At 33.8% G+C, this 17,093-nt stretch overlaps 2 protein-coding genes across 5 annotated transcripts; one reads left to right on the forward strand and one right to left on the reverse strand.

Moving 5' to 3' along the window:
• Positions 1-1,130: 1,130 nt before the first annotated feature.
• LOC132847601 (calcium uniporter protein, mitochondrial-like) lies at positions 1,131-15,688 on the reverse strand. Its single transcript, XM_060873037.1, has 3 exons — positions 15,441-15,688; positions 13,866-13,982; positions 1,131-1,342 (listed from the first exon to the last, which is right to left on the reverse strand). The coding sequence occupies exons 1-3, from the start codon at positions 15,642-15,644 to the stop codon at positions 1,250-1,252; spliced, it is 414 nt and encodes a 137-aa protein (XP_060729020.1). The 5' UTR covers positions 15,645-15,688; the 3' UTR covers positions 1,131-1,249.
• On the forward strand, positions 3,532-10,037 carry LOC132847597 (caspase-6-like). 4 transcript variants are annotated; one of them, XM_060873025.1, is made up of 7 exons: positions 3,851-3,890; positions 6,774-6,818; positions 7,626-7,758; positions 8,424-8,500; positions 8,591-8,766; positions 8,934-9,084; positions 9,746-10,037. In XM_060873025.1, the coding sequence occupies exons 1-7, from the start codon at positions 3,866-3,868 to the stop codon at positions 9,973-9,975; spliced, it is 837 nt and encodes a 278-aa protein (XP_060729008.1). In that variant the 5' UTR covers positions 3,851-3,865; the 3' UTR covers positions 9,976-10,037. The 4 variants fall into 4 exon arrangements, with proteins under 4 accessions (XP_060729011.1, XP_060729008.1, XP_060729010.1 ...); XM_060873027.1 differs by lacking the exon at positions 3,851-3,890 and adding an exon at positions 5,888-6,533 and having other exon boundaries at positions 7,621-7,758; XM_060873028.1 differs by lacking the exons at positions 3,851-3,890; positions 6,774-6,818 and adding an exon at positions 3,532-3,602 and having other exon boundaries at positions 7,621-7,758.
• Positions 15,689-17,093: the final 1,405 nt, after the last annotated feature.

Consider the following 17,093-nt stretch of genomic DNA (forward strand, 5'->3'; position numbering starts at 1 on the left):
GAAGTTCCTCTATAACAATATGTAAATTGTTTTATAAATGCATTACAGCATGTTAGGTCATCATGCATGAGACCATATAAAAAAGATTTCAGGAGGTGGTGCTAAAATCTTTCAGAAAAGGGCACTCAGTAGGTGCTGCTAAAATATTTTGGCCGGACTGAGAAAAGTCACACACTTGTTTAGTGACAGGTTACAGGTCAGTTTCCATGCTTTTTATTATTATTCTTTTTTGTCTTAGTCTTATCTTAATATCATCTCAGGGAAATTTTTTTTGTTTAAATTCTGATAAATTTTTTATATTCCTTTAAAGCGATCAAATAATGAAACAAACTTTTTCGAGAATAGCGAAAATAGAACGGAAAACAGGAACACGGCTTAGTAAACAACACGAGGATAAAAACTTGACAGTGGCAAAAACAAAAAAAAAAGTCATGAAGCCAAACAAACACATGTGGAAGGGTAAATACGCAGAAAACAAAGCATATCAAAAAGGCAGCTGCTCTTTCTGAAAACTCGGAAAAACTAGCTGCACTTATAATAATTGCGTAACAAAACGAATACACAACATTTTACATTATTTATGAGAATAAAGACTAAAGGTTCAAATAATCCTTTACATTTAAAAATGGGGAAAAGGTTTAAAGAAACACAAAATGTAAGCCAAATACACAAAATGTACACAAAATGTAAGCCAAAATTGCGATTTAATTTACTATTGTGAAGCAGACCAGTGCAGAATGTCAGAATGAAAGCGTTATTCTACATACTTTTAGATAAAGTACTGTTTAATAATCATGTTATTACTTGTTATTATTGACCAAAGTTGATAATACAAATGATCCAGTGGACAATTTTTGGAATCCATACTGTGAAAACTTGAGGCTGTTTTTTTTTGTGAATGACAAAGTTTCCTAAAAAAAAGGCTGTAATTTTCTCTTTATTTTTATTCTTACATGCTGTGTAATATTAGTCATACCTTTATTTCTGTAACACTACAAACTATGGACCATTCCAAACAGGTTGAATTCTTATGTAAGACATTGTACTTACAACAAGGCACAGTTCACCTAAGTCAGCAATAACTTCATGTAAATAATATTGGACACAAGAGTAAAGGACTAAAAGTAGGCTTGAAGGATGAATCCAGTATAAGTGCTTTATTTTAAATATTTGGTTGATCCAAATAATATGGTGTTTTCTAAAAGTCTATAATCAGTATTATAAATAACACCAGTATTAAGCTCTATGTTTAGGGAAGTGCGGCATGACTGTTGGGCTCGATTTGCTCAACAGGCAGTTGGAGTCGATTTGGGTTTCGCAAACGTCGCAAGTCTTTCTCTACCTGCATGATAAAAAGAGCATGAAAGCAAAACAATGAAAAGATAAAATTTGTCATTAGAAAAGTGCTTAAGATTTGATTTGAAATTTGAGATATTTCATAAAAACCAACCAAAGCCAGCTTGTCTTTGAGTGTGTTGTATTTCTCCATATTGAACTTCTGTTTTTTGACACCTTTGTAGAAGTAATGCAGAAACTATCTATCTTTTGCATCTGGATAAACATAGTCCTGTAGGAGAGAATGTGCAGTATAAGTGTTCTCTGTCCAGAGTCCAAGATCTCAGCCCTGTAGTTTTATAACATACCTTAACTGATCCAATAACCAACCTTTAATCCTATGTACACATGATAACATTTCCATTTAATGTCTGTGAGCTTAGATAAAGTTAGCTAATGTTAGGGTTTAATGCTGGACGTTAGTGTTAGTGGTGTATCGTTTGTGAACGAATCAGTGTATTTAAACAAATCTTGAATAATAATAATAATAATAATAATAATAATAATAATAATAATAATAATAATAATAATAATGTGACTAATTGTTCTTGTTCATATCCATGTACATAAAGTCATAACTTTTGTACACTTAAGTCCTGATTATGTAAAATGTGACTACTTTGGCAGCTTTTTCCTGACTTCAGGATTTGAAGCAGCAGCTCACTGGTTGGACTTAGTGAAGGAAATTGGTCCCAGTACTGAGCATGACTTGGTGTTGAGTCTGAATGAGATAAGTGCTGATTCTGTATGAACTGGTACCTGTGGTTCAATATGAACTGGAGGAATGAGTTCATGAATGATATGAATGGGTAGCAATTTGAAGTTTTATACTGTATCTAGTTTTTTTTTCAGTTTATAAATATATAATGACTGATGATGACCTGATTGATAAACCTTTTTTATGACCCAACTCTACCTATGCCTTTACCTGCTTGGTGAGAACGTAGTAGGCGTAGACCCCCATGCTGGTGCCGTAGGTGATGAAGTAGGTGACAGGTTCCATGATGTCCCAGGAGTAAACCCACCATGTGAGTGTACGAATAAATGTGTACGAATAAATAATGTGCTGCATACATCAGAATTGTGCTCGGCTTTCCTGTCAAGATGGGCCCTCATCTAAATACACAAAAATAATATATTACAGGTGTACGAATAAATAATGTGCTGCATACATCACACAAAACAAACGTTTTTGCTAGGACATTACTGTGTACCTTATATAGTATAACTAAATATGCTAATAAATATCTGATATATTTATATATTTAATATATTTGATATATTTAAAATACGTTGTGACTGAACCAGGTGCAGTATGCAGACACACTGATGCCATTGATGCCACAGACATCATACCCAATGAAAGCAGAACTGACAGTACTTTCATGTGGTGGGAAAAAACGTGAAAAAGACGCGTATAATAGATGTGAATTGTCAATGAGGTTGACCTAAGTAAGTAAAACAAGTATATAACCTTCTCTAGAGGCATGAGTTCTTGTTTCAGAATGTCCAGTTTCTGTTGCAGATGCCTTTCCTTCATCAGGTGATGCTCAGGAAGGTTCAGTGCTGTGTGTAACATGTGTACCATGTTCTTTATATCTGCCACACTCGTTGCAGCCTCGTTTGGCACAGTTTCTACAAACACACACACACACACACACACACACACACACACCAAACAACAGATATACAGTCATGAGATCTTAATAGTTAGAAGAATACAATTATTATTATTATAGTAAAATTCACATCATTAATGATTTACTACCAAAGTTACACCAAAGACTTTCAAAATCCAAATTGAAATAAAAAAGAAACTTCCTGTAAATTGATATTTCACTATTGTTCTTTACTTATTGTCTGATGAAATTCCTTTCAGTTTTTTCACATAATTGATCATTTATATTCCTTTCTCTTTATTTTTCATTCATAATTGCAATAATGTAGTAATACTAATATATATAATTATACTTTGCACATAATTCTTTGTGAGCAGTATAAACTTCATTAATGTGTTAATACCTTGAAATGAATAACATAATAATGTTATAATGTATTTCACAACATTATAGAAGTTCCTCTATAACAATATGTAAATTATTTTATAAATACATTACAGCATGTTAGGTCATCATGCATGAGACCATATAAAAAAGATTTCAGGAGGTGGTGCTAAAATCTTTCAGAAAAGGGCACTCAGTAGGTGGTGCTAAAATATTTTGGCCGGACTGAGAAAAGTCACACACTTGTTTAGTGACAGGTTACAGGTCAGTTTCCATGCTTTTTTTTATTATTTTTTGTTTGGTCTTGTCTAAATTGTATCATCTCAGGGAGATTTTTTGTTTAAATTCTGATCAATTTTTTTTATTCCTGTAAAGCTTAAAACCGACTTGTTTTAAAAGTGTCCTGCTATAATAAAGAGCAGCTACAGTAAGTGTAGTATGAACGCCATTTCTGGCAACAGGTTTGCATTTTTTAAAATCTGACATTTATTTCCTTATCCTGTGTGTGAAGGACCTGAAGAAACAGAATGTTTCGTGTGCAAAAAGAAAACGGTAAAACGATTCATCATCTATTTTAAAGTAGTTTTTAATGTAGAGTGTGTGTGGGTTTGTGTGTCTGTGCATGTTTGTGTATGAGGAACTTCTACAGTATAATGTTGACATGAGTGACATGAGATCTCATGTGATCTGTTTGCAGTGGTCCTTAAACCACCTCTGGTAGGTTTAAGGACCACTGCAAACAGATCACATGAGATCTCATGTCAGTTTCAAACGCATATTGGAATATAAGTGATAAAACAGATTTTGTGTAACTTGTGACATTCTAGCCTACTAGATAAACAAAAAAGCTCAGACAAAGACAAAACATGCCAGCAGATTTGAAAAAAGAAGACATGTCTCATTATGGAACATGCTTTATGAACAAATTAAATAATAATTCAGCCACAATAATGAAAAATGTTTACATCAAATAAAACATATTACACCACTGGCACAATCTGAGTTAGAGGTATGCACTATATCTGTACAACAGTACAGTTGACAGTTTGTACCAGCTTTTCTCAGTAATTCTATATGTAACAAATGGTGGGTTAACATTAACACCCAAGTTTATTTTTTATTACTATTTCTATAATAACAGCTCATACACAGGGACTAGAACTGCAGACTTTATACATTTTCTATAGATTAGAAAAAACATTTTAATTAAAAAAAAGTAAAAAAGTAAAAAAAGTAAAAAAAAGTAAAAAAAAGTAATTCTTGTAATATTTGATGTGGTGACTATTTAATTTTTACATAATTCTTGGATCATCTTGGATTACAAATGAAATGCTGACCATCCATCTCACTCGTGGATCTGATTGTGGCACTCATTCATTCCATTAGGAGGCATTCACACAAAACAAAATCCATGTGATCTTCATTTATTCCCACAAAGTCTGAAATCTATCTGTCTCACAAAATGAAATATGTTATATGCAGAAAGAATGAATGCATCTTTAATACAATAATTACAAAATTTAGCAAATTCATTCATTCATTCATTCATCTTCTACCGCTTATCCGAACTACCTCGGGTCACGGGGAGCCTGTGCCTATCTCGGGCGTCATTGGGCATCAAGGCAGGATACACCCTGGATGGAGTGCCAACCCATCGCAGGGCACACACACACTCTCATTCACTCACACAATCACACACTAGGGACAATTTTCCAGAGATGCCAATCAACCTGTCTTGGCATGTCTTTGGACCGGGGGAGGAAACCAGAGTACCCGGAGGAAACCCCCGAGGCACGGGGAGAACATGCAAACTCCACACACACAAGGTGGAGGCGGGAATCGAACCCCAACCCTGGAGGTGTGAGGCGAACGTGCTAACCACTAAGCCACCGTGCCCCCCATCATTTATATTCCTTACTCTTTATTTTTCATAATTGCAATAATGTAGTAATATTAATATGTATAATTAATTATACTTTGCACATAATTCTTTGTGAGCAGTATAAACTCGAGTAATGTGTTAATACTAAGGATGTACCGATACCACTTTTTCTCTTCCGATCCGATACCGATACCAGCGTTTGCCGGTATCGGCCGATACCGATCCGATATCTGTGTTCTTTTCTACCTTTAAAACTAAAGAATGTATACAACTCGCTTAGTTATTAAGATTTATTTGTTTCTGGCAAAGAAATACAAAAATGCCCATTACTGGATGAAAAATGAAAACAGTACTTTTTACAGTTAGTGGTATAACAATCTAAACCATATATACTGTAATTATTAAATTTAATTATTTTCTGAAGAAAAGGCAATATTTTAAAGTGAATCTTAAATTAGAACTCTTGAAACACAATGCAAAATGTATGAAACAGTAAACCTTGCACCCAAATGAGCGACATGTTTAACGTGCTGAGGTAAATGGAGCTTGCTAAAGGGCGCCTGCTAAACTTGACTGTCTGTCACAGGCGGTTGTGCAACATATTTCCTCTAAAATGTATTATATTTATTTTCATTAATGTAATTTAATATATAAGTGTATTTTTCTTATAAGTTCAAGCAATAGTTAGTTAATTGACATTAATCAACCACCACTGGGCGTCGGAAGTAAATAAAAAGTGGGCGTGTCCTGCCCCACACAAATATAATGGTTCCGACGCCCATGGATTTCAGGAAGCAGGAGCGTGGTCAATGCTGTAGGTAAAACACGGAATGGAGTTTAATTTATTAGGTCGTTCCTCAAGCAGAATGGATTCGACTGGCGGCGCTCTGAAAAGTGCGGATATGGATCGGTCGCGCACCACCGATACCCGATCCAATCAAAATGCTTGGATCGGCGTCAATACCGATCCAAAATACCGGATCGGTGCATGCAGTTAATACCTTGAAATGAATAAGATAATAACGTTATAATGTATTTCACATTATAGAAGTTCTTCTAACAAAAAAAATGGCTTGTGAATTAATTCGTAATGTGTTATACTGCATTCTTAAGAGATTATAATCACATTTCATATTATGTTCATACATAATGATAACAATATGTATAATAATTTATAAATCCATTATAGCATGTTAGGAAGGTTTGTAGGATCATGCATGTGACCCACGTACAAAGGAGGTGGTGCTAAAATGTTTTGGCTAAAATGTTTTTGACCGAGAAAAGTCACACACTTGCTTAGTGACAGGTTACAGGTAAGTTTCCATGCCTTTTATTCTTTTTTGTCTTAGTCTTATCTTAATCACATCATCTCAGGGAGTTTTTTTGTTTAAATTCAGAATTTTTATATTCCTGTAAAGCTTCATACCGACTTGTTTTATAAGTGTCCTGCTATAATAAAGAGCAGCTACAGCAAGTGTCGTATGAATGCATTTCCAGCAAAAGGTTTGCATTTGTTTAAATCTGACATTTATTTCCTTATCCTGTGTGTGAAGGACCTGAAGAAACAGAATGTCTCGGCCGAGTGCAAAAAGAAAACGGTAAAATGATTGATGTAGTTTTAATTAAAAAACTACCTTGATTAAAAAAAGAGCCTTGAGCCTTTCAGTGCAAGAGCCACTTAAAAAACAAACTTTTAAAACTGTCAGGATTAAAACTGTCAGGATTATGACACTATTTCTTTAACCTATGAAACTAGAGGTTTTCACTTTTATTTGTTTGTATATTATATAATATTTTGAACAGTATTCTCTCTAACAACAGCATGAATCCTATCGTGTTTGTGTTGATATAATATCCATATAATACAATATCTAGAACAAGTATAAGTAAGCTAATACAGCAGGTTGTGTAGACGAGAGTATCTCGTGTTTATTTATGCTGATATTTAATTAATACCTGTGAATACCTGTTTTTTATCACATTTATTTTAATAGAAAAAAAAAACTACAATTTTCTTGAAGCCCGATCAGATGTTTACATATTTTTGGCAGTCTAACAAGATCTACAACCTAATCTGATGCGGCGTCAGGTTGGGTTGTAGAACTCGTTAGACAAGACGACGAATACATATGTGAATGTTCCCATACTGTTCCGGCATGACAATGCCTGTGTATAAAGTGATCTCCATACAAACAACAGCACTGACCTCTGCATCAACTCACAAATGCTCTTATTCTTAAATTGACACAAAAAGCAACAATGGGAAGAACTTCATATTGATGTATTGGGATGGGATGTTCAAGAATCACATCAAGTGCTCAGTTGTCCACATAATCTTGTATATGTACTGTATATGTAGTCTTGTATTAAAAAAGTATATTATGTGATTTTATTTGCCAGTAAAGCTGATTCACCCATGGAGTACAAGATGGACCACAAGAGGCGAGGCAATGTACTAATCTTCAACCAGAAAAACTTTCAAACAAATTCAAGTACACGTCATGGCACAGATAAAGACAGAGACAACCTCAAAAGAAGGTGAATAAAAACAATATCTATCTATCCAGCCATCAATATATTTATATATTTACAGGACACCTGGAAGTCTCCCCTAAAGTTCCATTAATATGTATACTAAAACAACCTACTGAACCTAAATGTAAGGCTCAGAAAGCTGTAAATTTTATGCTGTCATGACAACCCTATAAACAAAAGAACATTCTGACTATTCACTGTTATATTTACCACAGACAGCTAGCTAGGTCTCTCACTGTAACTGCTTTATTCTTGTCAGAGTTGTACTTACAGCAATACAGTGTTGTTTATTTATTTAATTATTTAATTATTCATTAACCGGCTTTATCAGTCACATTTCTTTGCCAGCTACACATGTTCATACCATAAGACATGGTTTTATAGGGTGTGTCCCAAAATCAGGTTGTGTGAGCAGTGTGTATTTGCATTGTAAATTGTTGATGAGCACATGAGAGAGAGAGAGAGAGAGAGAGAGAGAGAGAGAGAGAGAAAGAGGGAGAGAAAGAGAGAGAGAGAGAGAGATCTGATTTCTCTGCATACATAAACTGGTTTCCTGTAAGTCCTGTAAATTGAGTGTCCAGGCTGCATTTTCCCCCCAAAAAACTACTGCATTAAACATGAAACAACAACAAAAAAATGACAATCATATTACAACTATTTTCTACAAGTTTTCAGGACTTAGGATTTAATGTAAAAGTTTACAATGACAAACGTAAGAAGAACGTGCTACAAGAACTACATAACGGTGCGACCATCTAACTTTAACATGTTTCTAAACAATTTGTTCACTGTAAAATTGTCAGCCTTCAACCTAAATATTAATATTTAACCACAGCTGCTGAGATGGACCACACAGATGCCGACTGCTTTGTCTGCATTTTCCTGACTCATGGGGAAGAAGGGCAAATTTCTGCCTACGATGATATGATCAAGATCGAGGAACTAACTGATCTCTTCAGAGGAGATCAGTGCAAAAGTCTTGTAGGGAAGCCCAAGATCTTCATCTTCCAGGTGACTCTAATGTCGTTTAACACCACTTTAATACAGTAAAGAAAACCGATCAAACACATCAGTCATTTTATTCCATGTGAAGGAAACATATATATAACTAACTACACAGACAAAGATGCTGTAATTTTGTTATAAATATGATTATCTGTGAATCTCTGAAAATGAAGGCATGTGCTGGTAAGAAGTATGAGACTCCTGTGACTGGCATGGCAGGAGGGTTTGCTGCTGATGAGGATGATGAGGAGGTGGAGAAAGCAGCTAACATCTACACCATCCCAGCAGGGGCAGATTTCCTCATGTGTTACTCTTCAGCAATGGGTGAGTATGAAAGAAATGAAAACTATAAAACTCCTATAAATTTTCTTTACTATATCAAGCTTTTGCAATGGCATCAGGTTAAAGGTTTCTTGATGGTAAATTTCCATTTAAATCTCTTATGTAAAGCTGACAAAGGTATTAATTGACTTGCAGGACTAAGCCCACTGTCTTTCAAGCATTAAAAAAATAGTAGAGGATTTAATTTTTATGAATAATAAATAATATGCCCCAAAACAAGCCAAGGGCATACTGATACCGTTTTATTTATAAATCAATATATGGCTTGGTACCTAATTATTTGTCATCAATTATATCGGATAAAAAAGGAAGAGGGAAAATTATTTTATATTTAATGCCTTACCTGCCTTCTGCACTCCATTTGCAGACTGAATTTATGGTCCATTGTGTTTTGGAAGTTTCTATAATATTTGAATTTTATTTTCTACTTATGTATTTATCTTTCTTATTTCCTTATATATTTTTAATATGTTTATTGTTGTTTGTATTTTGCTACCTTCTTGAACAGGTCACTGATGTAAAAGTGATTTTATCTTAATGAGTTTTAATCCCGGTTAAATAAAGGTTACTAGATGCTAATAGAGGTTATTAGGTTCCTTGGCTGAATCTATTTATACATTGATTTTTATGTCTCCTTTAATAGGATTTTATTCCATTCGCAATAAGGAATCAGGATCATACTATATTCAGGACTTATGTGAAACACTGCAAAAGCATGGCTCAACCCTGGAGATCACTGAGCTCTTGACGATGGTCAACCTGAAGGTTTCCCAACGTGACATGTACCCAGAAGGTAGAGAAGAGAAAAAAAAACAGATGCCCTGTTTCACCTCCATGCTGACTAAAAAACTCCACTTTTCCAAGAACAAGTAAAAAACCAATTCCAAGTGCATTACATCTACTCACTTACCAATAAACAAAGATACTGATAGGAATGTAATGTGTAGGTGTGTCTTTTTTTTTTTTTTTTAATTTTATCACCATCTTCTTCATCCTCATGAGCTGATGCCTTAAAATAGTTCCAAGTTTCAGATACTGTACTGATAAACAAAAGAAAAAATGGAAGTAAAAACAATTACAATAATAGTTGACTATTATTAATAATAGGCATGTCATAGAAAACCATTAATTAATATTATTCAACTAGTTCAGGGTTAGAGAGCTCAGGTGTCATGTTTATTCTGCATAGCTAGTGTTGACTTTCATTACGGGAAAAGGTCTGAGATTAAACACACACACCACACAAAATAATAACTGGAAAATATAGGAAATAAAAAGTTAATAAACATGGAAGTAACATAATCTTTTAGCAAAATTTGAATGTCAAGCTATGAATCAGGGGAGAGAGTCTGATGCTGCAGAGGTTAGAGGAGTGGTGGAGGAGATGCGAGTGCAGGTGTAGATGTCTTTAATATCTTTAATAAACAAATAACACAAATAATCCAAAACTCAAGGCCAGGTCGAAATCCTAAAACATGCAGAGGGCTGGTATATCAGTGAACTGGCATAAACAAGAAATAGGAAGTCAGGAAACAGAACAAATTTCAAAACACAGGATGAAATGATGACAGACTTTTTCTAGAATTTTCGAAATTTTTCGAAAATTGCACAAGAAACAGGAACACGGCTTAGTAAATAACACAAGGATAAAAACAAGACAGTGGCAAAAACAAGTCATGAATTCACAAACACATGCCAGGGTAAATATGCAGAAAACAAAGCATAACAAAAAGGCAGCTGCTCTTTCTGAAATTGCGTAACAAAACAAATACACAACATTTCACAGTATTTATGAGAATAAAGACTAAAGGTCCTAATAATCATTTACCTTTAAAAATGGGGAAAGGTTTAAAGATAAAATAAAAATAAAGAATACATTTATTTTTCAATAGAATTGCAAAGTTGTCCTTTTCAAAGTAACTATATCGGTTAAAATAAATGATTTTAAGTCAATTTTTTCAAAAGTATTTTAAATAAGTCACTATATCTGGATATAATTCAGCCAGGAGCTGAATTTGATAATGCATAAAATTCAAATTGTCAAACAACTCTTATTACATATAATTATTAAATACATTTTTTCTTTATAATTTCTCTTCAAAATTACCATATCTATAATAATAATAATAATAAAAATAATAATAACAATAATAATAATAATAATAACGATAATAATAATAATAATAATAATAATAATAATAATATTATAAAAAGATCAATCGATTTTACTGTGTCACTATGTAGTCACTATGTCTGTGATATATCACAGACAATTACAATTATAATAATTTACTTTGATCCATTATATAATTCTTGACTAATTCCTAATAAATTCCTACAATTATATTGATTGACTTTAAAAAGGAATTATTTAAAAAAATTCCATAGTACATTTGCTTGATCTTTATTATAAATATAGATATCAACCTGAAGTGATGTGAAACGAATCAGTCTGATCAATGAAAAATGTGAATTTTCCATTTTATAACAGATTAAAAAATAATCCAATTAATGAATCAGTATAATCATTTTCAAGGGGAATTACTGAAATTCCACATTGAAATTGATTTACCTTTATTCTGAGAAAGGTAAAATATCCATTTTATAATTTTATATTATCCATTTTGAAATATCCATTTTATAATGGATTAAAAAATGCTTCCTGATGCAATTACATTGACAGATATGGTGAATTCGAACAGTATTTTTATTTATTTATTTATTTTATTCCAGTTAAATTGCTGGATCTTTATTGGGACCCTAGGTTATTATGACGTTATACGAGTTGATCTGATTAACTAACAATTGGAACTGTTTATTTATAATGGATTTTAATGTTTTAGTCATTAACCTTACGCAACCCCATTTTTAAAAGGATTATTAAAATGTCAAGCTTTTATTCTCATACATACTATGAAACTGTTCGCGTGTATTTGTTTTGTTAAGCAATTGTTATATTGCTCACCAATGCTCGATTTCTCAATTCAGGGAGTATTAAAAGTATGTAAAAGCCGCGCCCATGCAATATACGTGCAGCTAACTGGAATTAGAAGTGAAAAAATAATCAGCATTTTCCTTGTCTGCATTATAGAAGTAAAAAAAAAAAGTACATTGGCAAATATGTTAAAGAAATTCAATAGAAAAAATTTACTATTAACTGCATATTGTAGTAACACTGCAGTATTGTAACACAGTGTCAGGGATTGTAGACACATCCAAGCTATAAGTGAGACAACAACAAAAGCTTACATTTCTAAGAAATTAATAGCCAGGAAATGGAAGTTACATAGGAAGTAACATGAAACATGTGTGACTGGTCAGTGGGACATGTGACATGGTGACATATATACATGGTAGCTCAAGTGATTAAGGCTCTGGCTGGTTGATCAATTCAATTTAACTCATCGGTATAGCGCTTTTAACAATCCACAGGTCTCCAAGCCGCTTTACAAAAGTATAGAAACAGAATAAAAAGTTTACATTAAAGTTACTATACAGTATATCTCTATAAATAATTCCTATTGAACAAGCTGGAGGTGACGATGGCAAGGAAAAACTTTCAGAGATCATATGAGGAACAAACACAGAGCACAGGGAGAACATATAAACTCTCTTACACACAGAGCACATAATCAAATAACACATGTTCATAGAGCAGGAATCAAACTACCAACCCTGAAGGTGCATGGAAAAATCAACAAGCTGAAATCAATAAGCACAAACTACAAAATCAAGTGAAAGTGAAAGGAAGAGGGACAAGTTATTATTAACCTTATTTTTACTGCTTATTTTTAGTTATTATTAACTGCTTCCTGAAAGTGGATTGTTCAAATACCAAGGTGAGTTGACACATTTTGTTTAGAGGAATGGAAAGTACACAGCAGTGTCATACAGAAGAAATGTGCTATTACTAAATAGTTTTTAAATGGAAACTCAAATTTGAAACAAACACCTTTATCATCTATTGTGAGGCAGACCAGTGCAGAATGTTTATGAGTGAGTATAAATGATAAACTTATTATAAAAGCATTTACCATGTAAGGAAAAGAATAGAGACCATTACATTGTCAAAGCATCTTATAAAAAACATTAGATAAAGTACTGTTTACTAATCATGTTATTACTGGTTATTATTGATCAAAGTTGATAATACAAATGATCCAGTGGACAATTTTTGGAATCCATGCTGTGAAAACCTGAGGCTGTTTTTTTGTGAATGACAAAGTTTCCTAAAAAAAGGCTGTAATTTTCTCTTTATTTTTATTCTTACATGCTGTGTAATATTAGTCATACCTTTATTTCTGTAACACTACAAACTATGGACCATTCCAAACAGGTTGGATTCTTATGTAAGACATTGTACTTACAACAAGGCACAGTTCACCTCAGTCAAAAATAACTTCATGTAAATAATATTGGACACAAGAGTAAAGGAATAAAAGAAGGCTTGAAGGATGAATCCAGTATAAGTGCTTTATTTTAAATATTTGGTTGATCCAAATAATATGGTGTTTTCTAAAAGTCGGCCATGAAATAATATCTGTAAACAGTATTATAAATAACACCAGTATTAAGCTCTATGTTTAGGGAAGTGCAGCATGACTGTTGGGCTCGATTTGCTCCACAGGCAGTTGGAGTCGATTTGGGTTTCGCAAACGTCGCAAAAAAAGAGCATGAAAGCAAAACGATGAAAAGATCAAATTTGTCATTAGAAAAGTACTTAAGATTTGATTTGAAATTTGAGATATTTCATAAAATCCAACCGAAGCCAGCTCGTCTTTGAGTGTGTTGTATTTCTCCACGTTGAACTTCTGTTTTTTGACACCATTGTAGAAGTAATGCAGGAACTGTCTATCTTTTGCATCTGGATAAACATAGTCCTGTAGGAGAGAATGTACAGTATAAGTGTTCGCTATCCAGAGTCCAAGATCTCAGCCCTGTAGTTTTATAACAGACCTAAACCGATCCAATAACCAACCTTTATTCCTTTGTACACATGATAACATTTCCATTTATTGCCTGTGACATTGTATTTGGAAATAAATTACACATAAGGTCATCCTTAAAAATATTCTTGTTTGCCGTAACCCGACCGATCCTGTCAATTTAGGACCGACTCACATTTTTTTTTTTTTTTTGCTTCAAGTCTGACCGACTTGCCGGTTGTAAATTTGCGTTAAGACCGACCAATTTTTTTTACTCTTCAAACAACTAATACAAAAGCAATAAAATAATATTAATTATATTTTAGTAAGTATTGTAAATATATAAATTGCCTAGGCCTACATACAAACGAAGGCTACGTTCTTTCTTTTAAATAAAAACCCGTGACGTCATCAATGTTTACACTATTGGTTAACGGATGTCACACTATGGCCTGTGCGTTCGCTTCGGCTCATCCTCTCATTCACTGTCAGAGTCAACGGTTCGCGCTTGGTAACGATGGCTGTGGCTGCAGTAAACATGTTTTTGACAAAGATATCAATTTGTTTGGGTTCTATATAGCCTGCATCAAAATAAGGTTTGCAATGATGCGCCCGAAGGCATGGGTTGAAGACCCAGTCAGTGACGTGACTATATGCTAATTTGTTTAAATTCATCACCAACACCAAAATTATACTTTTTTTTTTACATTGAAACTTGAAAAAAAATATATATAGACCTAGCTACCGACCTTTTTTTTTTATTGTTACTGCAAACCAAAATATTTTTAAGGATGTCCTAAATGACTATGACACTTAGATAAAGTTAGCTAATTTTAGGGTTTAATTCTGGACGTTAGTGTTAGTGGTGTATCATTTGTGAATGAATCAGTGTTTTTAAACAAATCTTGAATAATAATAATAATAATAATAATAATAATAATAATAATAATAATAATAATAATAATAATAAAGTGGATAATTGTTCTTCTTCACTTCCATGTACATAAAGTAACTTGTAACATGTACACTTCCATAACCTTTGTACAGTTACTGTAAGTCCTGATTATGTAAAATGTGACTACTTTGGCAGCTTTTTCCTGACTTCAGGATTTGAAGCAGCAGCTCACTGGTTGGACTTAGTGAAGGAAATTGGTCGCAGCACTGAGAATGACTTGGTGTTGAGTCTGAATGAGATAAGTGCTGATTCTGTATGAACTGATACATGTGGTTCAGTATGAACTGGAGGAACAAGTTCATGAATGATATGAATAGTTGGAGCCACACTATGAAGAAAATGTAGCAATTTGGAGTTTTATATCTAGTTTTATTTGCAGTTTATAAATATATACAGTAATGACTGATGATGACCTGCTTGATAAACCTACTCTGACCCAACTCTACCTATGTCTTTACCTGCTTGGTGAGAACGTAGTAGGCGTAGACCCCCATGCTGGTGCCGTAGGTGATGAAGTAGGTGACAGGCTCCATGATGTCCCAGGAGTAAACCCACCATGTGAGCCAGGCCAGAGCTCCACCCTGAACCGTGAGCAGAGCCAAACCCGCCCAGACAGCACGCAAAGAACTGTGCTCGGCCTTCCTGTCAAGATGGGCCCTCATCTAAATACACAAAAATAATATATTACAGGTGTACGAATAAATAATGTGCTGCATATGGCATACAAAACAAATTTTTGCTAGGACATTACTGTGTACCTTATATAGCATAACTAAATATGCTAATAAATATCTGATATATTTATATATTAAATATATTTGATATATTTAAAATACGTTGTGACTGAACCAGGTGCAGTATGCAGACACACTGATGCCATTGATGCCATGGACATAATAACCAACGAAAGCAGAACTGACTGTACTTTCATGTGGTGGGAAAAAACGTGAAAAAAGACGTGGATAATAGATGTGAATTGTCACTGAGGTTGACCTAAGTAAGCAAAAAAGTATATAACCTTCTCTAGAGGCATTCTTGTTTCAGAATGTCCAGTTTCTGTTGCAGATGCCTTTACTTCATCAGGTGATGCTCAGGAAGATACAGTGCTATGTGTAACATGTGTACCATGTTCTTTATATCTGCCACACTCGTCGCAGCCTCGTTTGGCACGGTTTCTACAAACACACACACACACACACACACACACACACACACATACACACACACACACACACACACACACACACACACACCAGTGTTGTAATGTAACGGACCGGGGTTGGTTGTCACAATTTTTACTCATGCATGAATTGCTCATCTTCAAAAAATCTTTCAGCAGTAATTCCTACATGAAATGAAAACTTGGGGTCTTGGCTTTAAATGTGTATACTTTTTACTTTTAGAATGTATTGTAACATGAAGTAATTAACCATCAAAGACACTCTGACACAACGTAACCCCATTACGGGGTTGGTTGTCACGAGGTATGGGGTTGGTTGTCCCTATAGAGGTTCAATAGGATTTCAGTGATAAATTGGGATCTAAAAAGATAATGTGTAACTTTTTAGTTTTTTAAGCTAGAAACTGCAAATAAGTTTTAATATGAATACCACCCCTATGATAGTTGTCATCAATGCCCCTTATGTTTAAACAATGGGATTAAAGTGGGTGATCAGTTACTTGAATTGTCTACTGTGTTGAGAAATAAAATGAAATAATTTTTAGTGCTAAAACCTCTTTATTATCAATTCATTATGTAAGTTGCCTAACAGCAAACAAAAACAAACAGACCAACAGTCTTAAAAGGTCCACATGTCCAATACTCTTAACAATTTGAACTAAAGTAGGAAACCGTGTGCAGCACTGGCTGTGCTTCATCACAGAATCACAGTTGTGACAAATGTATGCCCCTGCAAACAACAGCAAACAAAAACAAACAGAACAACAGTCTTAAAGGGATAGTTCACCCAAAAATGAAAATTCTGTCATCATTCACTCACTCTCATGTTGTTACAAACCCGTATACATTTATTTGTTCTAATGAACACAAAGGAAGATATTTTAAGAAATGTTTGTAACCAAACCATTCGTGGACCCCATTTACTTCCATA

The sequence above is a fragment of the Tachysurus vachellii genome, chromosome 6 (genome assembly GCF_030014155.1).
Source record: "Tachysurus vachellii isolate PV-2020 chromosome 6, HZAU_Pvac_v1, whole genome shotgun sequence".
In the NCBI taxonomy this organism is placed as follows: Eukaryota; Metazoa; Chordata; class Actinopteri; order Siluriformes; family Bagridae; genus Tachysurus; species Tachysurus vachellii.